Genomic DNA, 27,473 nt, shown 5'->3' with positions numbered 1-27,473 from the left:
AGAAACACACATGAAATTGTGTACTACAGGTTAGTAAGTAAGCACAAGACAGCCCATGTGTACCTTGCTTACTATAACCCTCCCCCCCACTCCCCACTCGGGTGATTCATGACCTCATTCACAGCGCCCAGCGACAGAGCACCTCTTTACGTTTGTGGGAACCAAAGGGGGTTTTTGTCCCTAGGACCCTCTCTTTAATTTTACTGCCCATCACCTGGGCATAGCTGGTGGGGCTATGTTCTAGAAAGCACACTTCTGTTCTGGTTTCTGCCTTCCTAATGGCATGGAGTAATTAAGGCTGCACCCAGATTTTCATGTTGGTTTCTCTCCTTTTTTTAGAACACCTTTAAAAATTCACCTCAGGCAATACCTGAGCCACGCTGAGGAGCAGGGAGATTTGGAGGGGCTTTGGAGGTGGCAGTGGGCCAGTTACGGAGTGTGTGCACACAGAGGACAGCCAGGGATGCCAGGACACACAGCCTCAGGCCTGCCTGTGGTCCAGGGCCAGTCCCTGGAGTTGAGTAGGCCAGGTTCCCAGTCCCAGGTGCTGAGGACCTGGCCAGGTGAGGAGACCCTGCCTCCCACACAGAGGCCCCTTCCCCCTTGGGCTCCAGCATCCTTGCCTGGTTTTACTTATGAAAATTTCAAATGTGCACAAGAGTAGAGTGGATAGAGCAGTGGGTAGAAGCCCCTCACGCGATTCACCACTTGTGATATCTCCACGCTGACTGTACACACCCCCTTTCTAGTGGTGTCGCCGAGATGTTTAAGCCAAGCCCCAGAGCTTGTTCCATCTCATCCCCACACTTTAGATGCACCTTTTTCTGAACAGCCCTGCGATGATCACACCTCACAAAGCCAGTCAGAATTCTTGGTAAGAGGAAGATTCAGCTCAGGGTCAAGTTTAACTATGAAAAGCTTTGGTTCCATGTCACAGTGGGCGGAGGGATGAAGGGCCTCAGGATCTCCTCACCCACCCCAGCTCCTGGAACCTATTGCACCTGAGCCTGGGCAGACAGCACACCTGGGGAGGCTGCTGACAAGACTGTGTGGGCCCCAGGTGGACTTTTGATTTCTTACCTTCAATAAAGCTGTTTTTTAAAAAAGGAGAGAAACCAACAAGAAGAAAATCTGGGTGCGGCCTGAATTGTTCTATGCGAATAGGAAACCCTGGTGGCGCGGTGGTTAAAAGCTATGGCTGCAAACCAAAAGGTTGGCAGTTTGAATCCACCAGGCACTCCTTGGAAGCCCTGTGGGGCAGTTATACTCTGTCCTGTAGGGTCGCTATGAGTCAGAATTGACAGCAATGGGTTTGGTTTGGTTTTTTTTTTTTTTATTAGGAAGGCAGAAGCTAAAACAGATGTTGACCCACTCATTAATTCAGACTTTCAACAGCAGCATTTATCTTGACCGTTTCCTCAGTTACCCTATAAAGACGGAAGTTATACTTTGTTAATGCCTTTTTTTTTTACTTTGAGTATCCCTGACCTCATACTTCAGCAGCCAGAGGAAAAAATTTTAATCTATCTATATGTATGTATATTCATGTATGAAGTATGTATACATTTTCCCCCAATTCAGTTGGTTCTATCTGAGTAGGACTCTCGTGATTTGGGGTAATATATTTTCTAGCGGCACAAAGACAAGACTGGAAAGATGCTTGCTCTTGGTATAATGGTCCCAGTGAATAATGACTGAATGGAACTCGGTGAGGTGACGACCGTATACCAAACGATGAGCACGGCTAGCCCACCACATTGGCTGGGAGGGAGGAGGCCAGAGGAAGCCCCCCACTGGCCCTTCCCAGGTCGTCCCCACTGGAGTTTCCACACGGGGTGTTTGCTTATTTGGAGTATTCAGGCTAAATAAAGAAGCAGCACGTAAGGTAGGAAAATTATTCTGTTTTAATGGCTGACAGTCAGGTTAACAACCATTTCTGTCGGTGCCAATGTGCCTTCAGGTGGGAGGGCCATGTTTTATTAAAATGGCCACTTGTTGTCACTCAGCGACTCCACTGTCCCATTCTCTCTTCCCAGAAATAGCAAGCCCCATGGCATTGGCTTATTGTGATTAAAAAGGTAAAAATAAGTGAAGGCTTAAATAGGTCCTGGACACCTGAGGTAACACAGGAACTCACTTTTTAATGAAACTTGAGGAGCTGCGTTATTTTCCACTGCTTCACAGAGAAGTGAAAAGGCTGTTAGTGATGTTGCAACTCTGCATTTTCAGAATTAGTGTGATTGGAACTCACTCGTGGGAAGTTTCACAGCCGTGGCACCTTGTTGGGGAGACGAACAGTCCCAGGAACTGAAAGGGGACCCTCACAGGCATGCAGCCCTACTAGGTGCAAGGAGCTTGTTTAACATTCCAGACACCAACTAGTAACAGGAGAATCTACAGTAGACCTCGGAGAGGCTGCCACTGCTCAAGACATAGAAAACCCACTTGAGAGGCAGGCCAATGCTCTTGGTGCCTCTGTTAACCATCTCTCTGCGTCAGACCAAATCCTCTTCTGGAGGGGAGCAAAAGCCACTGCTGCGCTTCCTATTTTCTGATTTCTAGTTGTGGCTTTCGTCGTGGTAGTTTTAATAAACTTACCTCACATTTACTACAAAACCTTAAACAAGAGCCAGATTCAGCTAGATGAATGTTTCAGGTGGAGAAACAGAGAGCTGTGTATTCGGTCATTTTTTGTTGCCCTAAAGCGGTAAACACATCTGTCACACCCCCTGGCATGAAAAGCACAGCTGTGAAAATCTATATGTTCGTTAGGGTTCCCAGCCAACACCAAAGGCTTCCAGGTTCCCAGAATCATTAAACCAAGAAAACAAAACCTGTTGCACTGAAGTCGATTCTGACTCATAGCAACCCTATAGAGCAGAGTAGAATTGCCCCCTAGGTTTCCAAGGAGCAGCTGGTGGATTCAAACTGCTGACCTTTTGATGAGCAGCCGAGTTCTTAACCACTGCACCACCAGGGCTCTGCAGAATCATTAGAGACTCCAAAAGTCCAGTGCAATAAACATCACTTGGATACTTCTTAGAAGCCAGCTATTTAAGAATAGGATCTGGCCTGAGATATTTCTGGTTTTACTTGTGTCTACGTAAGTTATTTTCCTCTCGGGTTACGGTACTAACTTTAGCCAAAGGTGTATTTTCTGGGAAAGACCAAGCAAATGCTTTTTATAATCATCTTTGAGTTGTAGGGATGGGAAAGCATTTCCTTCCTGTGTCGTTTTGCTCTTCACAGAGTTATTTTGGCTTTCCCTTAAGCATGAAGACAGTTTTGATGATTTGTCCACTGTGAAATAAAATGTGAGTTTTTCTGTCCCTTGGAGGCAAATGGAATAAACAAGCAAGAATGTGCTTTTGTGCCGTATGTGCTTTTATGTGGGCATTTCATTTGGTCACGCGCTTTGGAGGGGCAGAGGGCAGCTCTGGGCACAGTTGTAGGAAGCCGTGATGGTAACACACACAGATCCTGTCAGGACCCCTGTGGTAGAGTGATGACAGCCTTCTTGTTTCCATGTTGTTTTTGTTTAAAAGAGAAAGACAGCTTTAAAAAAAAAAATAGTTCCCTTCATAAAAGAGTAATATTGTAGTGTGTCAAAGAACCAGGAATGAAAAAAATCACACTATAGGAGAGGGAATAGATTCCAGTTCTTGAAAGGAGGAAGCCCTGGGTGGTACAAACAGTTAACACGCTTGGCTGCTGACTGAAAGGTTAGAGGTTTGAGTCTACCCGGAGGGGCCTTGGAAGAAAGTCCTGGTGATCTGCTTCCAAAAAATTAGCCATTAAAAATCCTGTGGAGCACAGTTCTACCCTGATACACATGGGGTTGCCATGAGCCGGGGTTGACAAGGGCGGCTGGTTGTCTCTTGGCCATGTTTGCCAAGTACTAGTAGATAAATATTGTCCATTTTTAAAAATCCGCTATACAGTTGGTTTCCTTATTTGAACTAACACAAGTATCAAAAAAAGGAAAATACTCTCAAATGTATTCTATGTAATTAAGCTAATCGACACACACATCAACAAATATGTTTCCAAAAATTGACACAACAGTATTATTTGCAAAGCATGGCCTTGTCAGCTTTCATTATTGTGTGTATGTAGGTTTTTTTGCTGTTGTTGTTAAATTTCAGGGATTCAACAGTGTGGCTGGGCTAGCATTGCTGAGCTGTATTTTGTGTTCTTTAGCCTGAATCCAGCTCCTAAGAAACCATCAGTGAGCATCTGGTACCTGGCAGAAACCCTGCACCTGCCTGTCCTATTCCTCCACCCCACAGGCTCGCAGGCGGCTGCTTAGTGAGAGTAAGCCTCCCCTCGCACCCGCCTTACACAGTGGCCCCCATTCACTCCAGAGGGAGGATCGAGCATGTGGTGCCTAGCACAGCCACCCGGCAGGCCATGGCTCAGCATCCTGAGCCAACCATTTGTTCTGACATTGAGTGGTGCACGTTCATTGTAAGAAATCTGGAAAGAGCATAAGAAGGGTTTTAAGTCCCCCACCCTGTTACCGTTCTGTCTGTGTATGAGCACGTGCCCCTGTGGTTGAACTCATACTTTGCATTCACTTCAGACGGGTACAACTTTCACTCACGTGCCTCGTAGTTCTTCTCTCCCAGCAACCCAGTGAACTGAAGCACACACGCATGAGGCACTATGAATACGGCAGGTTGGGTGTCTGAACTTCCTGGGCGGATGGAGCTGTTCAGCAGTACATTCTGCCATTTGCAAGGTGTTCAGAGCCGCTTTCTCTCCCTGCTCATGTGTGACCTTCCACTTAAAGGAATAGTGGCAGCGCCAACCCCTCCAACCACAGCTCGTGGCCAAATCTCACTCTGGGCACTGCTGTTCAGCAGCTCTGCGGGACTGGCCCCTCTGGTCCTATCTTCAAAGTAAGAATAATAATGCCCAGCTCCTGGGAGAGCTGCAAGGACTCGGTAGGTTCATGTGCTTTATAGCCCCTGGCACATAATAGTCACACAAAACAGCAGCTGAGCCCACAACCAGCTGGGAGGCTGGCAGCTCACTGTCCCCGATCAGAGCTGTAACCGAGGCGGATTTACTTCTCCATTTGAGATGACCGAAGAATTCCCCGATTCATAGAGCAGAAGGGGACCTTAGTCCAGCCCCCTCATTTTCAGAAAGGAACATAAGACCCAGCCAGGTGAGGCCACTCGCCCACACATGCCATGGTTTGGAGGCAGGTGGAGCAGAGCTTGGGTCTTCCTTAATCAGAACTTTCTCCAATAATACTTGATCCTCGTGTGTGGGTCTTCTGGGGTCAGTTCATGGATAGGTCATCCACAAGCCTCTGAGTGATGGTTTGGACAATGTGGCGTAAAAGCTGGCAGAATCTAGGTCTGGAGGAAGGGACCCACAGAGACTCCGTGTAGAATGGTCACTTGAGAAGTTGTTGCATTAGCCATCAACAACCAAAACCCTCTTGGACCTGTTGGCCCGTGGCTCTTTCTGTAGTGATACTTCCCTGTTGCAATTCAAAGTGATGATCCCTGTTATCCAAGTCAGACACATGCGAACATTTATTCACTTGGGGCGGGGTGGAAGGGGAGTCCACACAGGGTCTTGACACTGATCAGATAAGTGACAGGACAAAACGCCTTGTCCAGGCAGCAGCAAGAGGCCACCCCACCTCAGAGAAGTCAAAAGGGAGCAAAATTCATACACTGTGACAGGGAGACGTGTGATGGCAGACAGAGGCCACATCGATGTCACATTTCAACAATAGACTCAAAGCTGTGAAGAAAGGGTGTAGTAAGAAATTCCGAGGCCTCTTTCAGGCCGGAAGCATCTCTAGAAGCCTCACTGGACTTTCTCATGTAAAACGGTTGGAACGACCTGACCGTTCTGCCGGGATTTTTGAATGAAGTTTCTGGTGTTGAATGTCAGCAGATCTCTTTGGTGCCGTTATCTGTGGTGCTATCAGTGGAGAGCTCTGAGGTCACTTTGCTCTTTATTTTGGAGCAAAGGAGATGCTGTCGTGGTGTTTGTCCTGACGAAGCAATGGAAAAAAAATGCTCATACAAAGCTTTTTGTGGTTTCTTCGGTTGCTTGTCTTGTTCTCCCTACCACCCACCTCCCCCCCCGGCCCGCCCATTTGAAGAGTTTTAAAACACATAAAAGTACTTTAAAGCTTATACAGAAGAAATACCTGAAAAATTTTTTTTTTTTTTTTTTTTAGCTAAAACAGGAGACTACCGTGTTTCAGTTTGTGTATATATGGGGCGGTGGCGGGGAGTACTGGTGGGTACGTTGTTTGTTTTGTTTTAAGAGAAGAGCGCCACAGAAAAGGAAAGTAATAGCACCCACAACCCCTTCACCTTCCCTCACCTCAGAGACACCCAGCTCTGAGCCTGAGCTGCTAGCAGGGGAGGATGGGGGAGGGGGCAGGGCGATGATGTAGTTTGGAAGAGGGGCTACAAGCCCAGATGCCCAGTGGGCTTGGAGGAATAGTTCTGATTTGTCTCCACATGCTACAGTCCTTCACTGGGCCGATGGGGCCAGAAGCAGCCAAGCACCCAAACTCTCAGGGCTTTCCTAGCGAGGAAGGAAAAAACCACTTCTAACCCAGAGATTTGCAGTTGGAACCATGAGGAAGACCAGGTACCACTGAGTCAACCCTGACTCATGGCAACCCCACATACGCAGAGCAGAACTCTGCTCCATAGGGTTTCCAATGGCCAATCTTTTGGAAATAGATCGCCAGTCCTTTCTTCCAAGGTGCCTCTGAGATGACTAGCAGCTGAGCACAGTAATTGTTTGCACCACTCAGAGACCCCAGAACCACAGGGAGTCTATGGAGACTGTGTCTAAACGGACGCACGACAGCTGGTACATTCAGATGGAGAGGTCGGGCGGCACCAGCTCAGCCACCGTACAGGGGCCTCAGCATTATGGCTGCGTGATACCAGGCCTTCTCAGTCTCGCCGTTTATGAAATTGGCGCTTGTAGTCCTACACTTACCACCCGTAGGATGGCTGCCAGGATCTACCACAATGACGTGTACCTCAGAGAGTGGATAATATGTGGAGCTGCTTCGAAAACTTTAGAGGGTAAATGAATGTTAGGCAAAAAAGTAGCTTACTTATTTCTGGAAATTTGATTTGAGATCCTCCTTTGCTTTCAGAAATCAAGAATTCAGAAATGTAGGAAAACTTTGCTTAAAAATGAGGCAGTGAGTGGAACAAACATATTAAGTCATATTTAAACTCTCACAATTCCTTTTTGGTTTGTGTTGTGTTCTCCACATTTGTTGTTGTTAGGTGCCCTTGAATTGGTTCCAACTCATAGCGACGCTGTGTACAACAGAACAAAACACTGCCCTGTCCTGCACCATCCTCACAGTCTTTGCTGTGTTTGAGCCCATTGTTCAACCTGAGAGGCTCATCTTCCAGCGCAATATCAGACAGTGTTCTGCTGATATTCATAAGGTTTTCACTGGCCAGTTTTTTTAGAAGTAGATCACCAGGCCTTTTTTCCTAGTCTTTTTAGTCTGGAAGTTCCCCTGAAACCTGCCCCTCATGGGTGACCCTCCTGGTATTTGAAATACTGGTGGCAGAGCTTCCAGCATCACAGCAACATGGCAGCCACCACAGTATGACAAACTGACAGGCAAGTGGTAGGTTCTCAATAAAGTCATGCAAAAACCCATGAGTGAAACCTCAGAGGTGAATTCTGGCTATTTCACGAGAGTTTAATGTTAACTTTTTTCAAAATGGTGATCTAGAAAGAAGGAACTGGTTATATGAAAGTACAAATATCTTCCTCTAAAAAAGATCTTTCATTCCCTAGCTAGCTGGTCTACACCATTCATTTGTGGATAGCAGAAAAATATTCATGTCATGTTAGCAAAAATATAGTTGGTATTTATGGGTGATGTAAGACCGGTGTACATCCGTGCTTGTACTTTGTACTTTTCAGTTTTTATGTTTTAAAAACATAAGAATTTCCTATTTCACTCAATTCCAGAGGGGTTTATGGGTGTGTGTGTCTTTGTGGGGATGCATGTATGCGTATGTATACACACACACATACATCCTGTATGCATGCCCCCAATTAAAGCAGAGATTCAAACCGCCTCACATAAGTTTAGAAAAAAAACAATAGTTTCCACCTTAGGAGGATTTTAGAGAAAAATTAAATATAAGGGAAAAAACCTTTCTTATTAAATTAAATTGTGGTCTAACAGCTCACCACATCCTGCCGCAGGGACATCTGATGTGAAGCAGAGACAGAGGACGGTTCCTCTCTGGGTCTCTGACAAGGAGAGTGTCACAGGTTACCTGCAGTTCAAAATACTCTGCAAAGAAAAAACCTGTGTCAGTGGAAAAGCTGAATCAGAAGATGGGAAGTGTCAGTGAGAGAGGACGTGGCAGGAGCGTGGGCGTCCTAGGCACAACCACACGGAGCGGGGCCACCCCCAGAGGAGCAGCAGAGAGGCCCGGTGAAGCTGGGTGCTGGTGGAACTCAGCCATTGCCTAATGGAAGGGAAGTGGGCAGTCGTGGCCGAGAAGAGAGGGGCAGAGGGTCGCACGTGTCATTTTCAACCCAGCCGTCAATAAACAGCGGCCATAGCTCAGCCCTTCAGCTATGTGTTCTTCTTACTCCATTGGTGAGGTGTGAGCACATGGCTTTTCTCACAGGGAACAGCACAAAGTGTATCTAGGGAGGAGTAAAGTCTTAGTGTTACACCATCTTCAGTTGTGTAGACAGGTGTGTGGGATTACATCGGTGTGGAGATGGTTATGTGGGATAACTGTTGTGGAGATGGTTGTATGGGATGTCATCAGTTGTGGAGACGGTTGTGTGGGACGTCATCGGTTGTGGAGACGGTTGTGTGGAACGTCATCAATTGTGGAGACCATTGTGTGGGGCGTCATCAGTTGTAGAGACGGTTGGTTGTGTGGTTGGTTTGTCATCGGTTGTGGAGACGGTCGTGTGGAATGTCATCGGTTGCGGAGACAGTTGTATGGGACCTCACTGGTTGTGGAGACGGTTGGTTGTGTGGGACGTCATCAGTTGTGGAGACGGTTGTGTGGTTCGTCATCGGTTATGGAGACAGTCGTGTGGAATGTCATCGGTTGTGGAGATGGTCGTATGGGACATCATCAGTTGTGGAGACAGTTGTGTGGGACGTCATCGGTTGTGGAGATGGTTGGTTGTGTGGGACGTCATCGGTTGTGGATGTGGTTGTGTAGGATGTCATCAGCCCCCCCCAGACAGTAGATAAGTGTGAGCTCTGCCCCCCGCAGTCTCTCTAGTCAGATCTGATGGGTGTGAGCTCTGCCCCTTGGCCCCTCCGACTCCCTGAGGTCCTCAGTGGAAGCCCTGTCGAGGAGTTGGGTCAGCTTGGGCACAGAGGAGCCATACGAGGGGACATATGGCTCTGGTGTGGGGTCCTGGTCACAATGACATGCTGGGCGATTTCCTGCCCCACCCACTCGGGCTCCCCCAGAGGCTCAGGTGCACCAGTGGGCTGAGAGGGGAAGCCCACGTTGAGGTTCCTTCCCCTTTTGCCTTTTCACACAGATGTTATTTTTTCCTGCGGTGTGTGTGCCACCAAGCAACGTGAAGGTGCAAGTCGCTTACCTGCGGCCCTGCTGCCCCCTCCTGTCTCCCCGTCTTCATTGTCCCCACCTCCTTCTGCCTCCACTGCTCACCTCACTGGGGTCAGACACTGACCCCAGGTTCAGTTGTCCTTAAAAATCAGATGGAAATAGGTACAGAATTCCTTTAAGTAGCACAATTGAACAGAGCCACGAAATCCCACCGCACTGTCCTCCAACTGGGGTCACATTTTAAATGACCCCAAACACATGCAGCCTTGTCTGTTCTAGGGCCTTGGTGGCTGCATGTCCCTGCCTCCAGTGTCCCCACAGCTGCTGGGTCCACAGGAGCTCTTGCCTCCTGGGAGGCATCAGCCCAGGAGCCAGGACCAGGATGTGTGTCAGCTCCACAGTGACCCTGATGCCCATGCAGAGGAGCGGCTCTCAGATAACGTGAGAGGGCAACCAGGAAGGCAGTGTGCAAACTGTCAAGTGCTGCCCAGATGGCAGTGTGCTCTACAGCATAAGCTGCTGCGATTGTAACTGGCCGCTTTCACATCCTCGCCAAAGAAGCAGTCTTTTTACAAACGAGCTGTATGTATGTTAGATCCTCTTGACTTGGGTCAGAGAAATCCTAAGTGCAGGAGAACCTTTTCCTTACTTAGAAAATACCTTAATGGGACTTGAGATGTGAGATTTTGCTTTGCCTCCGAAAGTGTTTTGATGTGGCAGTGTTCTGTAAAGTAGGAATTGGACATGTGCCTCTTCACAAGAGTCTGAACAAGTCAAGTGGGGAGAGAGGAGTTAGATACTCAAGTCCTGCACCTCTAGTGTTTAGTGCATTCTTGCCTTACTGCACTGTGACAGTAGCAAGGAATGGAGAGAATGAGAGAAAGACGGTGTGGCTTTCAAGTGTCCTGTGCAGGGAAAGAACAGCTGCCTTTCTCTAGGCCTCCTTTCTCTAGGGCCACCTTTCTCTACGGTGACTTTCTCTAGAACTCCTTCTTCTAGGACTCCTTTCTCTAGAGCTCCTTTCTCTAGTGTGCCTTTCTCTAGAGCACCTTTCACTAGGCCTTCTTTCCTAGGGCTCCTTTCTCTAGAGTGCCTTTCTCTAGTGCTCCTTTCTCTAGAACTCCTTTCTCTAGGCCTCGTTTCTCTAGAGTACCTTTCTTAGGGCTGCTTTCTCTAGAGCTCCTTTCTCTAGAACTCCTTTCTTAGGGTGCCATTCTCTAGGGCACTTTTCTCTAGGGTGCCTTTCTCTAGAACTCCTTTCTCTAGAGTGCTGCCTTTCTCTAGGGCATCTTTCTCTAGGGATCCTTTCTCTAGAGGGCCACCTTTCTCCAGGGTACCTTTCTGTAGGCCACCTTTCTCTAGAGCCTCCTTCTTTCTCCTCTGCCATGCACACTGGTTGCTGAGCTCAGGGCCCCATGATGGCCCTCACAGAGTCATCAGCTGAGTATCCTAGAAACACCCGTGGTAAGGAGTGGTGCTGTGCACCAGGGGTGGGTTTGTGCAAAGGCCGTCTGAGTACCACCTGTGGGCACTTTGGCCTCATGATATCTTCATCCGTGGATTTAAAGAGTTACCTTGAAGAAGTTGGGCCTGAATTCCTCTTAGAGTTTTCCATATCAAGTGTCAGCGCCATCTTCCTTGACTGCACAATCACATTGGCTGCTGGTATGTGGGTCCCACGTTGCTGGGAGGACCCACATCAGTCCAGTTTCTCTGAGGAATGCAGCCTGGATCCCACCACTCCCTGGGTGCTTCTGCTCCTGTGGGGGTGGAAGTAGCCTAGTGGAGTGGAACCAGGTGCTGAGTTAGTGAGAATCGCTTTCAAGAGGCCTTCGTTTAGATGTGCAGTAGGGAGGCTGGGCAAGCCTGCCCTGGCCCACGCCACCCACTCCGGGGGAAGAGCCGAGGTGGGGTGTTTGTTCACAGTCAGGGCTCCTAACTCGTCTGTTATCAGTTCCCATGACACAATTCCTGATTCCCCACCACGTGTTGTTATTGTTATTCTTAAAAATGGTCAGGGGGACTGGGAGGGGCTGGGGAAGGGAGTGGGTGGGTGATGAAATGTCCACCAGCTAATTACTCCAGGAAGCAGCCCGAGACAGGCCGGGGCCTCTGCAGAGACACACGGGCTTATCTGCCCAGCGTCCAGCCCCGGCCGGGCACCAGCAGTTCCGTGACGTGAGCGTGAGCACCCACCTCCCAGTTCTGTAGGAAAATGTGGCATGGTGGCAGCCTTCCTGGTGACATTGCCCTATCTGAGAGCCATCAGGTGCTGCGGGCTATGGGAGGGCAGAGGGAGGGATGCTGTGCAGGTCACCATCAGTGGCCCTCACCAGGTTCCGTCACTTCCTGTCCATCTGCCAAAAATCACAAGCTGATAGTGGACTTGTTGGAGTGTGGGAAACTGCGGACAGCCTGTGGGGAGATGAAGAATGAAGGAAGGGCCAGGGGCCAGCTGCTGGGATGGGCTCCTCTCTCTGGCCTTCCCCCTGTCTGCTCTCTGGTCACTGCCAGTACGGTGACATGGCTGAGAAAGTGGGGCCCTTCTCTTTAGAAAGGCAATCTCAGAGCACAGGCTCTGGAGAGGGGTTCTGTCCTTGTGAGAGGGCGTGTAAACTTAGAAAGCAGAGACAGCATGTGAGCTCCTGTCCTGAAGGAGACACACTGTGATGCCGGAAAGACCAATTTGTACCTGTGATCATGCACCAGGGCAGTGGCTTGGAGGACACTGGCTCCTTTAATTGGGTGGCCAGTCCTGGGCAGACAGATGCCCAACTCAGGATTCCTAAGGAGCATGAGTAGCATCAGTGGAGATGCCACTTCCTTCTGGGACGCAGGTTTCCACGGGCAGAGCGTCACTTATGGAATGTGTACATAATTCTTTAATGTTTACACGTTTTTACTACACAGTAGCTTTTCCCTAATAAGTCTTCCATTTTTGTTTTCTTGCAGTAAATGAAATAATACGAAACGACCTCTCCAGCACTAACATCCACTCTTAGTTTGCAACGTTGGGTCTCATTCAGAAGCTGCACAGTGTCAACAGGTGTCAATTCAGCTTCAGCATACAAAGATTTTTGCCTAAATAAACGGAACACAGTACCTGGTACCACTCAGAACTCCCAACCTCCTGAATGCTGGGAGCTGAAGATTTATGTTCTATGTACAAAGCAGTAGCTCTCTACCAAGAAGGAATGAATGAATAAGTGAAGGAAGGTAGGAAGGAAGGAAGACCAACCCATCTTCTGGAGAAAAAGTCATCTCAAGAAGAAGAAATGGAGGTGGGGTGGGGTGAATACAGGGGACGTGCTGTGCAATGGCCCTTTTGTGGGGCCACTCTTGGGCAAGGTCCAATGTGGTGGTTTGATCCCAAGCTTTGCCCTTTGGGCGCTGGATCTCGAAACTGGAAGTGCCTTATTGAACCAGGTCATAGCATCAGGGCATCATGGAATTGGTCATTGGATTTGCTACCATGAGAGTATTTGTAGGTGCAAAATCTATGAAAACATTTCATTACAATGCTTTCTCTTTTGTATAAAGTACGAGAATACTGGCTAGCTAAGGGTTGTGAGAAAAAAGTAATATGAGTTTCATCCTTTTTCTCAACTTCTCCTGGGCTGTAATATACAGTGTTGTTGCCTTATTCAGTGCGTTTTAGAACTCTTCCCATTTGTCATCTCAAATCTTTCATAGTATAGTTCCCTCCCTGTGTTACTAAAACCATAGGATTGTTGATAATAGCATGCTAGGGTTTTTGTTTTTAATCTGGCTTCAAACATAGCACAAGTAAGTTGACTAGCACAAGGTAGGTTATTGGACAAAAAAAGAAGTCTGTCTGTTGCAGGATAGATCTTGCATTTGCATGTATATACATATATAGGCATGTATTTATATATAAATAATCAACAGGGGTGGTGATCTTCAGTCTTCGCCCACAAGGGCTTCACAGTTAGCAATAACCAGCATCCACTTTGGAAAATGCATCTAGGATTCCAAGCCTGACTTTTCAGCTACTCCCACTGGGTCCATCGTACCTCTGACAGGTCTCTGTGTTCTCGCTTCCTACAGTTATAGGAGCACTTTAGAGAGCCAGGCCAGATGCATTCGAAACACACATGCGTTACCAAATGGCAAAATTGGAAAGGGACTGTAAATATCATTATAAAAGGAGTGTAATATATTTGTTCAATTATAAGATTATTACTTCGCAGAAGCCTTATAACTGCTTCATCGAAGAAAAATATTACCAAAAACAATGTTTTAATATGCAGCCATGTATAGCAGGTTCTCATGTCAGTTCATATAATCAGATAGAGTAGTGTATGTAGTCTTTGCTATTGCATTTTGTACAATGAACAGCTTATTACACATGGTTACTAGCAGTGACCTATTGTTTCATATAACCAAAAAGCATGGTTTAATTAAAACATGTTTAACCTAATAATTGTGCCTTAGGAATTAATGCCCCCTTATGGAATATGCCTGAACTACACCCTCGGGTGGCGTCGTAAGTTACCAAGTCATTAAACGCAATGTTATGACTGAGAAAGAGCTTTCCCACAAAGAATTATTTTTAAAAGGTTCTTCTGTATGCCTATGTCTTATTTTTCTTTTTTTTAACTCACAGAAAGAAACAAAACTCTGAAAGCCATATTTGTAACATTTGCACATAACCGTGAGGAGCTGAAGATATATGGCTAACTGTACATAGCTCACTGCCCCACTGGGCAGACTGTTCTCCTGCCTGTTCTACCTGTTCCCCCACCCTGGACTTAGCACCCTAGGAGTTGCATGAAATATTTCTAGTAGACCGTCCTATGAAAAGGAAACGTTTGATATTTGCATCAGCTATCTTTGTAGTTAGAAAATAGAGCCAATAAAGCAATATTTTTTGCTGGACAACCTCCGTCTGAGAGTGATTGATTCTGTGGATAAATCTGCCTTGTTCTTAGCCGTGTGTTTGACTGTATTTGCTGTGGTTGTCTGTGAGAAGTGCCTTGTGGTGGGAGAGCTGTGCACTGTGGTCATATAAGCATGGAGCTGCATCTTGCTGGTAAACCTGCTCTCTTTCTTCCTTACACACGTTGAGAGGAAAGCCAGCTGTAGGGGTAAGTGGGTAAACGAGACCGTTATCAGAAGCTCCAAACCCAGGACTTCAGAAATGCCCCTCCCACCTACATGGAGAAGGAACTTTAGCTTTTGCCAAATATTTCTGCTCAGAGAAATATCCTGGGTGAGGCTCTGGCCACACACAGACTCCCATGCAATCAGACAATCATTTGAGCAAGATAATGCTTGTGTTTAACCTAACCATGTGTTCTGTCACCTATTTCTACTTGCTTCTTTAAGTAACCCCCCCCTGCCCTTTGTCCCCCACCCAAACCTCCTACTTCAAGCTTTGGTGGGGAAATATTATCTAGTCATTCATAAGTATGAAGCCTGGAATCTCTCCAGTAATTATCACTAGGAATAATTACTTTGCTTTTAGAATGTTAAAAAACATCAGGATCCCAGTTTCTTTTGCTGAGAGGTTTACAGTTTGAGCTAAAGCACTGGGGAAATGGTCACCTAAAAGCCATTAGTAAGCGTCCCCCTCCTGTGTTTTTACGTGCGACAGTATCTGAAGTGACCTCACCAACATCAAAGGTCCCATGAGAAGGGGAATAAGGAAAATGCCCGGACGGAGCTTGGTGGCTGTGGTAGAAAAATGGGTGGTAGTGAGATAACCGTGGCCTCTCTCTTCCCTGTGACTCAGGCTACTCGAATGTATTCAAATGTCCGTTAAGCTCTCGGTTTCATGTAGTGCTTGTGTCCTGAATCAGGGACCTGAGAGAGCCTTGAAACGTTAGACCCCAAAGTGAACCGGGGAGCTCACGCGACCCCCCCTTCTCCTCCCATTGCTAATAGTAGTGGGAGTCGGGCTTGGGAACTGTGCTTTGTGTCACTGAAGAACAAACTAGAAGCTATTAACTTCAAAGAGAGGCTTTGGGGTTTTTTGGGGTTTTTTTCCCCCCCAACCCAAACACTAGACTTGTATATTCCAGAAATAAAAATAGAAATTTATAAAATGATAGATGTCTCTGCCTAGGAAGTCTGTTCTTGTGAATAACGCTATTGACTTAGTTTAGTACCTTTTCCGTTGGTTTTGAGTAATGAGAAAACATACCCAAGAGCATATTTCTAGCAAGAGAATTGCTGTCAGGAGAAAAGCTACCTGAGTCAATTATGTGTTTTGCCCTCCTGATCTGACCAGAGAGCAGACTACGTTGTCTGGGAGGCTGAGAAAGGTGCCAGCTTAACCTGAGCCGGCTGAGCAGCAGAGCTTCAGGGCACCTACATGATGCTCACCTGCCTCAGCACTGGCTATGCTCAATGGTCAGAGTCACGCCAGACCCTCAGACAGGTGCACCTTCCTGGGATTGTTCAGTATGAGACAAGACAGGGAAAACCATGCCGCACCCCCAGACCACATGCGCTAACCCCATTTTCAGTTTTACTCCTTTTGGTGCCCATGATTCTTAGTCCTTCCTGAGTCTGAGACGGTGCAAAAAAAACAATCTAATAAGTATCATGTTTTCCCTCATCGCCAAGTGCAGCCAAAGCAAAAATTCAAGTCTTTGAGGAGGACCCCACTTTGTGTTGGGGGGTCTCATAATTTGAACAGTCATGGGTCCCACTGATCAGACAAAGCCCTCATGCCAGTCTCCCACAGCCTCTTCCTCACATGGTGCAGCCCCCCCAAACATCTGCACCCCCACTCTTGCTGCCGTGAGAGACATCAGAGCAAACCGCTGCCTGCTCCTCCTGACTTCTTGGCACCCACTGGGCAGCACCCCAGCTAATAATACCATAAGGAGTGTCTCCTCTCAGTTCTCATTAAATATGTTTGTAAAAACGCTCCCTGTGGGAATAAATACACTGTACCAGAGTCATGTGTTTGGAAAGGCGGTATTGCAGGAAGAAAAAGGAGTTGAAGCTGGGGTAAAGGACCTCTGTCAAGGGAAGTACTTGCTCCATTTGAATTATCCATCCCAGGCACTGCATCTCTAACCTAATTTGGAATCACATATGTGAGGCACATCATATTCATAAATCTTTATGCCAGAAAAATCAAGTTAGCTGTAGGATGACCACATACATGTTCATTCTTGGAGAGCAGACGCAGACCCCTCTGGCCGTCTCCGGGCCCTGTCAGTCATCCTGGCTTGGGGTCCTGCCAGGAAGCAGGAACCTCGGTTTGTAGGTGTCTGAGTCACTGAGATGGTGCCAGCGGAGCCCCTGGATTATGCACTGATGTTTTATTTCACGCTTCCAAATTAAAAAAGCGGGAGAAGGAGAGGCCACAGGAAGCTCATTGCTGGCTGTGAGAAGTACTCCACACAGATGAGAATGCTTCTTCAACAGTCACACTGAGTGGACAGTCTAAGTAGCGATGTCCCCTCTGACCATGCGTCCAGAGGCCCCACCTCTCCTCATGTCACTCTGCACAGCCCTCAACGCTTCTTTTAAATGGCAGGATCAGAAAACCAGTGCCAATTTTTTTTTTAATTGTGGTAAAATATATGCAACATATAGTTTGCCGTCTAAACCATTTTTAAATGTACAGTTCACTGACATTACATTCACCATGTTCTGTAACCATCACCACTATCCATTTCCAAACCTTTTTCTTCACCCTAAACAGAAACTCAGTACCCCTTAAACAATAGCTCCCTAATCTCCCCTCCCCTAGACCCTGGTAACAACTAATAACCTTCTGTCTCTCTGCATTTCCCTATTCTAGATATTTCATGTAAGTAGGACCATAACAATTTTTCTTCTTTAGTGTCTGACTTATTTTCGCATAGTTTTCAAGGTTGGTCCATAGCATAGCAGGTATCAGAACTTCATTTGTTTTATGGCTGAATGATAATACTCCATTGTACGTACGTACCACATTTTGTTTATCTGTTCTTCTGGCATAGACACAGGGGTTGTCGCCACCTTTTGGGTGCTGTGGCATTTTTCATTTCCCTGCTCTCTGAAACCAGATAGCATTTTCAAACCTGTACAGTGTCAGTCCTTCCCCAAAAAGAGCCAGAACTACTTTTTCAATGTGCCATTATGGGGCCAATGAGCTGTAGAGCTTCGTGTTAATGAGTTTAATTATCAGAGCACTTTGGTCTCCAGCAGCCATTGCTCTTTCTTCCAAAAAGGAGGAGGAAAAAGTACTAATGAGAAGCTATTTTAGGGGTAGTTTAAATCCCATCTGGAAGTGAGTGAGCTTGAATGACTTAAGCCAACTGTCATGGGCCTCATTTCCCCCTTCCTGATACATTCTGGGTCCCGACCTGACTCAGAGGTGGAGAGGAAATGGGCGGCACAGTGTGGCCAGCCCATCTTCCTCCCCCCTCCATGTTGCCCCTACTGTCCTTCCCAGTCAGGGGTCACCAACTGCCTCCAGAGTATCCCTGGGAAGAAGTGCATTTCCAACCTATCTCCATGTGTCTTCCAGAGTGCTCACTGGCTTGCTCACACGTTGCCCCCGGGGTCTCTGTGGCAGCCCGTGTGCTGTTTGTGCCCTCAGGCTCACTGAAATGCCATCCCGTCACTCTGCCATCCTCACTCTGCCAGCCAGGGCAGAAAGGACAGGTGCTATCTGGAGCAGAGGAGCCAGTGATCCTACCTCAGGGTCCTGGGAAGCCCCCGGCTCCATTAGAGTCACTTGTGTGGTGTAGGGCTTTGCTCACCATTTAGAGTTGATTACCATTTGGTTGAGGGTCTCTCGGTGGCACAAATGGTTAAGCAATGGACTACTAGCCGAAAGACTGGTGGTTTGAACCCACCCAGAGATGCCTTGAAAAATAGGCCTGGCGATCTGTCTCCAAAAGGTCCCAGCCTTGAAAACCCTATGGAGCAGTTCTACTCTGCACACATGGGTTCGCCATGAGTCCAAGTCGACTCAATGGCAACTAATAATCACAGCCCTTTGGTTGAGGGGTGGGAGCAAGAACTTAGGACCATCTACACGTGATGTGAACACATTTCCAGTGTTTTCCTGTGAGCTGGCTTTTGGGGAAGACCACGGAGCCTGAAGCTGAGGGAGGAGAAGGTGCCGAGAGGAACCCAAGAGGACACTGAGGCCGACAGACATCTTCACGTCTGGGGCCATATTCACTAGCAGGTAGGGTGAGGCTGGATGAGGCCTGGTGAGGCTTCAGCTCTGTGTGGGCCAGGCTGGGCCTCTCCAAGCCTACTCACAAACAAAGCCAGAGAAGACTGAGTTTACTTTGTGGGGCGGAAAAAGCCCCTCTGAGGTGCAGGCACTGCAGAACTTGGTGACCTTTAGTGAAGAAAGTGTCCAGCGGGGGAGCAGCCACCAGACAAACTAGAAAATGTTATCTGGTGTGGAGTGGGCAGAGAGATGTGACACTGAGGGTGTGTCCTCAGGGGAAGAGGGAGATGGTCAGGGGTGGGGGAGTGATGGTCAGCACCTGGAGGAGAACAAGGGGGGAGCCGTCGGGAGCAAGGGATACAGGGTTGGGGAGCAGGCAGATGACACCTGCCAGGACTGGCACAGGCAGCATTTCTGGGACCACATGCTCTCCAAAAGACAAAGCCTATCCCTCCTCTTGACTTGGGCAGAGCTGTGTGACAGCACCAGTGAAGAAACTGCAGTGAAAGTGACGCTCCGTGACTTCCATAACTCACTTGGGATCTCAACCTTGGCTCCCGGTTGCCATTTTGTAAGGAAGCCCAGTTTACATGGGAAGGACACATGTAGACGTTTCAGCAACAGCCCCAGCTAAGGTCCCAGCAACAGCCAGTATCACCACCAGGCTTCTGGGTGTGCTAGCTGCAGATGACTCCAGCCCCCAGCCTCTGGGCTGAGTGTAGGTGTGAAGGTGTGAAGTATCATTCTCTATTTTTTTTTTTGTATGTTTGGAATATTTTGTTAAACAACAACAACAAAAAGATTGGGTAGGGTTTTTTATGCCGATACTTGTGGTGAGAGGTCCAGGGCTCCTAAGAGAACAACAATGTCTCTTTAAACAAATGATGAGAAGAAATTTCTGCAGACAACCCTCCCTTGCAGACAACACTGCCTGCCCCCCCCAACACACACACACACACACACACACACACACACAATCAATCCTCTGCCATTTGTCATGAGCTCCCTGCCCCCACACTTCCTAACTTCATTGTCATGATACATCAGGACCACGGGCATTGGAGCTTGTAGGTGTCCATGTTTAGAGGTTTTGGGACCCCAGCCAGAGGCTATCTGCATTCTCTTCTTCATCCTCCTCACAGACTTTAATTCTCCCCCAGGTTCTTCTGGACTTGTCTTCCATGCTATGCTTGGAAGCCATTACAGCAGTACCTGGTAGATTTTTTTAGTTAAGTTCCTGGTAGTTATTTCTAGGCCTCCAACAAATGTGAGTAGGGTGCTCAGACATCTCACGTAGAGGGACCTTATGGCCACACTGTATTTTCTTTAGTTTCTGTTTGTATCAGACTTCTTCGTTGTTGCCAGATCTATTTGGGGGCTATATTATCAGAATGTGTCTATTTTTGAATAGGAAAAAAGTCTGATCAACTTGTCTTGTGTTGATATACATAAGCACTTATACGTTTTTCCAATTTTGATTATAAACTGGATTTGCAACCAGAAAAGGGTAATGAAAGTTTGTTTAGAATTTGTTGGGTTTTTTTCTGGTATATTCATGAGGGATACTGATCAGTAGTTTTCTATTCTTGTAATGCCTTTGTCTGGTTTTAGTATCAGAGTAATATTGGCCTCAAAGGGTGAGTTGGAAAGTATTTCCTCCTCTTCGATTTTTAGAAGAGTTTGTGTAGAATTGGTATGGTAGAATTCATCAGTGAAGTCATCTGACCTGAAGTTTTCTTTGTGGGAAGATGTTTAACGAAAAAATCAGTGTCTTTAATAGATTCAGTGTTATTCAGGCTATTTCTTTGTTTCTGGACTGGGCTTTACTAGTTTATGTTTTTCAATAAATTCATCCATTCCATCTAAGTCGTAGAATTTATTTGCATAAAGTTGTTCATAATACTTCTTTATTATCCTTTTAATATACGCAGAATCTATACTGATGTCCTCTCTTGCATTCCTGACATTGGCAATTAGTATCTTTCTTTTATTTTCCTGATCATTCTGGCTAGAGGTTAATCGATTAGTCAATTTTATTGATCTTTTCAAAGAACTAGATTTTGGTTGTGTTGATGAATTCTGACCTTCATTATTTCCTTTCTTCGAGTTTCATTTGCTTTTCTTTTTCCAGCTTCTTAAGATAAAAGCTGTTCATCAGTTTGAAGCTTTTCTTCTTTGCTAATATAAGCATCGAGTTGATTCCAACTCATAGCGATCCTATAGGACAGAGTAGAACTGCCCCATAGGGTTTCCAAGGAGTGCCTGGTGGATTCGAACTGCCAACCTTTGAGTTAGCAGCCGTAGCTCTTAACCACTGTGCCACCAGGGCTCCAACATAGGCACAAGTGCTATAAATTTCCCTTTAAGTATTGCTTTAGCTACATCCCACACATTTTGATATGCTGTGTTTTCATTGAATTCAATATTCTTTCTAATTTCCATTTTGACTTCTTTGACCCATTGAGAAATGCATCATTTAATTTTCAAGTATATGGAGATTTTTACAGATTTCTAAGTTAATTCTATTGTTGTTTAGAGAAGTTACTGTATGTGATTTTAATTTTTGTATTTATTAAAACTTATGGCCCAGAGTGTGGGCTATCTTGGTAAATGTTCCTGAGCACTTGATTAAAAAAAGTGTGTAATTTCTAACGATTTCAATTAGATCAAGGCGATTGAAAGTGTTGTTCAAGTCTGGTAGACCCTTGCTAATTTCGTTTACTTGATCTATCAATTATTAGGAGAAGGGTGTTGAAATCTCTGAGTATAATTGTGGGTTTTATTTCTTTCTTCTTGCAGTTCCATCAGTTTTTGCTTCATATATTTTGAAGTTCTGTTATTTAGGTGTATAGATAATCAGGATTGTTCTGAGCTCCTAATTAACTGACCCCTTCCTTGTTATGAAATTACTGTCTTTGCTCTGGAGCCCTGGTGGCACAGTGGTTAAGAGCTATGGCTGCTAACCAAAAGATTGGCAGTTTAAGCCTGCCAGCTGCTCCTTGGAAGCCTCATGGGGCAGTTCTAGTCTGTCCTATAGGGTCATTAATGAGTTGGAATCAACTCAACAGCAATGGGCTTTGGGTTTTGGCCTTTGCTCTAAAAATCTACCTGGTCTGATGTTACTTAATCTTTTGATTAGGGTTAGTATTTATTCATGTTAAAACTTTTAACCTTTTTAAGTCTTTATATATATAATGGGCTTCTTATAAGCATATAGTTGAGTCTTGCTGTTTTTTTAATACAATCTAATAATCTCTACCTTTTAAATAGGATGTTTTAGACTATTGCATTTAATATTATTGGTTTGGTTGGATTTAAATCTGATGTCTTGCTATTTGTTTTCTATTTGACCCATCTATTCCCTATTTTCCCTTTTCTGCCTTCTTTTGAATAAAATTTAGTGTCTCTTATGATCCTAATTTTCTCCTTTCTTAGCTTATTAGCTGTAATTCTTTGTTGTGTTGTTTTAGTGGTTTCGTCAGGGTTTATACTTTATATCTTTAACTTGTCACAGCCTGTCATGGGTTGAATTGTGTCCCCCTAAAATATGAGTCAACTTGGTTAGGCCATGATTCTCAGTATTGTGTGGTTGTCCTCCATTTTGTGATTGACGGAATTTTCCTATTTATTATAAATCCTAATCTCTGCCTGTGGTTACTGAGGCAAGATTAGATTATACTGAAGAGGATTAGGGCGGGATGCAACACCCTTGCTCAGGTCACATACCTGATCCAATGTAAAGGGAGTTTCCCTAGGGTGTGGCCTGCACCACCTTTTATCTCACAAGGCCAGCAGATAGTGGGGGACCTCATACTACCAAGACAGCAGCACTGGAGCAGAGCCAGTCCTTTGGACTCAGGGTTCCTGTGCAGAGAAGCTCCTAGTCTATGGGGAAGACTGATGAGAAGGACCTTCCTCCAGAGCCAGCGGAGAGAGAAAGCCTTCCCCTGGGGCTGATGGCCTGAATTTGGACTTTTAGCCTACTAGATTGTGAGAAAATAATTTTTTCTTTGTTAAAGCCATCCACTGCTGGTATTTCTGTTATAGCAGCACTAGATGACTAAGACACAGCCTATCTTCAAGTGACATTATATCACTCTGTGAATAGGATAAGAACCTTACAATAGTCTACTTTCACCTCTCTGCTACCAGCCCTTGTGCTGTTGCCATCACGTATCTTCTGTTATTCTTCCACTTTGAAAAGCAAGTTATCTTTTTAAAATATTTAAGTAGTGAAAAATACACATACTTTATATTTACTCATTCAGCTACCATTTCCAAGGAAATGCTCCTTTAACATTTCTTGTAGTACAGGGCTGGTGATGATGACTTCTTCTTCTTTTGTATATGTGAAGAAAAGTACTTTGCCTCTGTGTGTGTGTGTTTTACTTTATTTTAAAATAATTATAGATTCAAAAACGCTGCCAAAAAAAATATACAGGGGGAGTCCTATATGCCCTCATGACACTTCACCCAGAACAGGAAATTGACATTGGTACAATTTATAGAGCTTATTCAGATTTTACCAGTTATTTTTTTTTTTATATGCACTCATTTTTATGTAGGTATGTATATAGTTTTATGCATTCTTTCCCATGTGTAGATTTGTGTAACCACCACCAAAATCAAGATACAGAACTATTCCTTCACAAGGTTTCCTCATGCTGCCTCTTTATAGCCACCCCCACCTCCATTCCCCATACTCCCATCCATAGCCCTCAGCAACCACTAATTTGTTCTCCATAGTTACAACTGTGTTATTTCTTATCAATCAAAACATACAGCATGTAACCTTTTGAGATTGGCTTTTTGCCACACAGCATAATTCTCTTAAAATCCATCCAAGTTGTTGCATAGATCAATAGTATGTTCCTTTTTGTTGCTGAGTAGTATTCTATAGTATTTTGTAAAACGGCCTAATGAAAAAATCATCTAAGGGTTTCCCATGAAATACTGCCAGACCAGCAACCCTTCCAATAAAGTGAAATAGCACAAATGGTCTTCATTACAGAGGCCTGAATTGGGATTGATCTGAAATGTATAGCTGTCCTCAGATGTGGAGAAGGCCAAGAAGCAGCTCCTGTACCTGGCCAAAGAGAAGCAAACCAAGAGCTTCACAGCTGACATTCAACACCAAGTCAGAGTACCACAAGTTCCTCATCAGCAAGGGGGGTGGCAAGATCCACAAGGTGCAAGAGAGCACACATTCTAATCCCCATGGCCCACATCATATTCCCCATGGCCGACGACAAGGACCAGGACGTGATCACCATCATTGGGAAGGAGGATACCATCAAAGAGGCCTAGAAGGAGCTGGAGGCCCTGATTCAGAACCTGGAAAATGCGGTAGAGGACTGCATGCTGGTGGGACCCAAGCACCACTGCCATTTTGTTATCCAGAGGGGCCAGGTCTTGCAGGAGATTGCAGAAGAGTACGGTGGCATGATGGTGAGCTTCCTTTGTTCCAGCATGCAGAGCGACAAGGTCACCCTCAAAGGCATCAAGGACCTCATGGAGGCCTCCAAGAAGCACATCCAGGAGATCATCAAGGACTTGGAAACTCAGGTGACCATGGAATGTGCCATACCCCAGAGGTTCCACTGATCTGTCATTGGCTGCAAGGGTTCCCAAATCTAGAAGATCACTCAGGATTATGGCATTCAGATTAAGTTCCCGAACAGAGGGGAGGACCCAGTTCACAGTGCCGAGCTGGCCATGCAGGAGAACGGGGACCAGGGACAAGACTGTGAAGGGGAGAAATGCCAAAGAGATCAACCCCGCTTCTCCAAGGAGATATGAGATCATCATCAACTTTGGCTGGAAGAAGTGTGAGGCCACCGAGGAAGCCCTGGAGGCACTGGTTCCTGTCCCTATTGAAGTGGAGGTGCCCTTTGACCTGTACTGGTACATCATAAGGACGAAAGAAAGCGGGATCTGCAAGATGATGGATGTGTTTCAGGCGAACATGCAAGTCGCAGCCCTGAGCTGCAGTCCAATATCACTGCCATCACCAGCCTGGCTGCCAACCTGGACAAAGCCAAGGCTGGGCTGCTGGAGCAGGTGAAGGAGCTGCAGAATGAGCAGGAGGACTGGGCCTTGAGGAGTTTCAGGCTGAGCATCACCATAAACCCCAAATACCACCCCAAAATCATTGGTTGGAAGGGGACTGCGATCACACAGATCTGCCTGGAGCACAACATGAGCATCCAGTTTCCTGACAAAGATAATGGGTGCCAGCCCCAGGACAAGGTCACCATCATGGGCTATGAAAAGAACACAGAGGTGCCCCACAATGCCATCCCGAAGGTCATGGGCAAGCTTGAACAGCTGGTCTCCGAGGACAACCCACTGCACCACTGTGTCCATGCTCGCATCATCAATGCCCATGGCAAGACCATCCACAAGCTCATAGAAAAGTTCAAGGTGGACATCTGCTTCCCACAGAGTGGGGCCCTGGACCTAAACTGCGTCACCATGACAGGTCTCCTGGAGAAAGTGGAGGAATCCATTGGCCATATCCTAACCTCGAGGAGGAATACCTGGCCAACATGATAGACAACAAGGTGCTGCAGGTGTACATGAAGACCCCTGGCGCACGAGGAGTCCAAGGTCTTGTCCAAGGGCTTCATGGTGTGGACAGCCAACAGCAGCGAGAAGGCTCTGGACATGAGCACCTCTGAGGAGTTCCCCAGCTTTGGGGCTCAGGTGGCCCTTGAAGACCCTCCTTTGGGGCCTCAAGCAATAATGATGAGGAAACAGAAGCCTCTCCAGCCTGCTAACCCACCCCACCACTCATGGGCAACAACAGGCACCCAGCACAGGGCCTGCACTCAGGACCTGCCTGGTCCCTCTCCTCTGGTACAGGCTCTCCACTGTTTTAAACACTAACCAAGGTAATTGAACATTTCATAACCCACAGACTAAGTTTCCTGGCACCCCCTCCCCCAGCATGCTCCTTCAGCACTCTGACCTTCAATTTTAGAGCTCTGCCTCTGGCTGGGAGTCCACTTCCTATATCACAACCTTAGGAAATAAATTTTCCTAGACTTAAAAGAAAAAAAAAGATTAATTTGGGGAGAATTGACGTGTTCACTAATTGATTCTTCCAATCCACAAACATTGTTTGTCTATTTATTTACGTTTTCTTTGATTTCTTTTGATGAGGTGCACTAAATTTTAGAAGTACTTGACTAAAATAAAATGGCTGGTTTAAAGTCAGAACCCAAACTCCATCTTTGACTCTCGCTTTAACTACAGAAGTTGTTGATCTTTGTAACAGAAGCTAGACCTGCTTAGTAAGTTGTGGTCAGCTGGAAGGCCTGGCATGCATTGTCTCTGGGAATACTGAGGCACATTGTTATCAAACCCTTAATACAAGACAACCTCAGGAGATGTTCTGCCTTAAGCAAGTTATTCTAACAATCAGTTCTCAGGATATCTGCCTTGTAGTCATCCTGTTCCTACACACAGACCACCCCCAGGAAGATAAGTTCATATATGGAATGTTTTCCTGTGAGTAATCACCTGTGAAAGACTTATGACCAGGACTCATCATCCTTACAACATTAATCACATCCTGCAATTGTTTTTTTCTTGTCAACCAACCCTATCTTTCCAAATGTGACTTTGTAACCAATGATATCCAAAGTGCCACTTCTCAATGTCCCGCCTTTGATTCTCTTACCTTAATGTCCACCAATCAGATTATTGTGGGTTGTACCTCCTGATTTTGCCCTATAACTGAGGTTCTGTGATGGTCCCTCTTTGAATTTGTTGGTTTCACTTCAGTAGAGCCCACATTTCCCTGTTCGAATGATGCTTGTACTTCCAATAAACCTCTTGATTTTACTTTAAGCAAAGTTGGAGTTTTCCGCTGTGACACTTCCATCAGCATTTTAAATTTCTAGCATACAGATCTTGTACATATTTTGTTAGGTTTATACCTAAATATTTAATTTTATTTGGATCAGTTGTAAATGACTTAATTTAGGTTCTCTTCTTTTTTATATATATTATTTTTTTATCTTCTGTTCATTGTTAGTATATAGCAATGTGATTGATTTTTGTGTGTTGACCTTGTATCCTGTGACCTTGCTGAGTTCACTTAATTCTAGGAGCTTTGTTGTAGAGTCCTAGGGATTTCATACATAGATCATCATGTTATCTGTAAATAGGAGCAGTTTTATTTCCTCCTTTCCAATCTGTATGCCTTTTATTTTTTTTGCTTTATGGTGCTGGCTAAAACTTCTATGTTGAATAACAATGATGAGAATGAACATTCTTGCCTTGTTGTGATGATCTTAGAGGGAAAGCATTCTGTCTTTCACCATTAATTATGATGTTTGGTGTAGAAATTTTTAGAAGCGCTTCATTAAGTTGGGGAGATCTCCCTTTCTTCCTACTTTGCTGAGAGTTTTTATCAAGTACAAGTGTTAGAATTTGTCATTTGCTTTTTCTCCATGAATTGATATGATCATATGATTTTTATTCTTTACCCTGTTGATATACTGGATTACATTGGCATTTGTTTTTGAAAATTTTTTTTCTGCCTGTAGAACTCTTACTAGTTTTGCTTTGTTTATTTGTTTGCTTTCTTTCACTACTTTAAAGATGTTGCTGTGCTCTTTTCTGCTTTGCATTGTTTCTGATGAGAAGTCAGCTGTCATTCTCACCTTTGTTCTTCTGTACATAATGTATTGTTTTTCTCTGGCTGCTTTTAAGATTTTTCTCTTGAT

At 45.7% G+C, this 27,473-nt stretch overlaps 1 protein-coding gene and 1 pseudogene across 5 annotated transcripts in view; both read left to right on the top strand.

Moving 5' to 3' along the window:
• NFATC1 (nuclear factor of activated T cells 1) overlaps window positions 1–18,964 on the top strand; it is a 126,466-nt gene extending 107,502 nt beyond the window's left edge. For 4 of the 5 annotated variants that reach the window (XM_064294367.1, XM_064294370.1, XM_064294369.1 and 1 more), the window contains one exon: window positions 12,537–18,962. In XM_064294367.1, coding sequence (XP_064150437.1) covers window positions 12,537–12,586 — 50 coding nt within the window. In that variant the 3' untranslated portion in view covers window positions 12,587–18,962. Of the gene's footprint in view, window positions 1–12,536 lie in introns of all 5 variants that reach the window. The other variant, XM_064294371.1, reaches the window with a different exon arrangement.
• On the top strand, window positions 16,711–27,090 carry LOC100655339 (vigilin-like; annotated as a pseudogene).
• Window positions 27,091–27,473: the final 383 nt, after the last annotated feature.

Source organism: Loxodonta africana, chromosome 11 (genome assembly GCF_030014295.1).
Source record: "Loxodonta africana isolate mLoxAfr1 chromosome 11, mLoxAfr1.hap2, whole genome shotgun sequence".
In the NCBI taxonomy this organism is placed as follows: Eukaryota; Metazoa; Chordata; class Mammalia; order Proboscidea; family Elephantidae; genus Loxodonta; species Loxodonta africana.
Note: the sequence above shows the minus strand (reverse complement) of the source record. Positions and strands in the feature narration are given on the sequence as shown.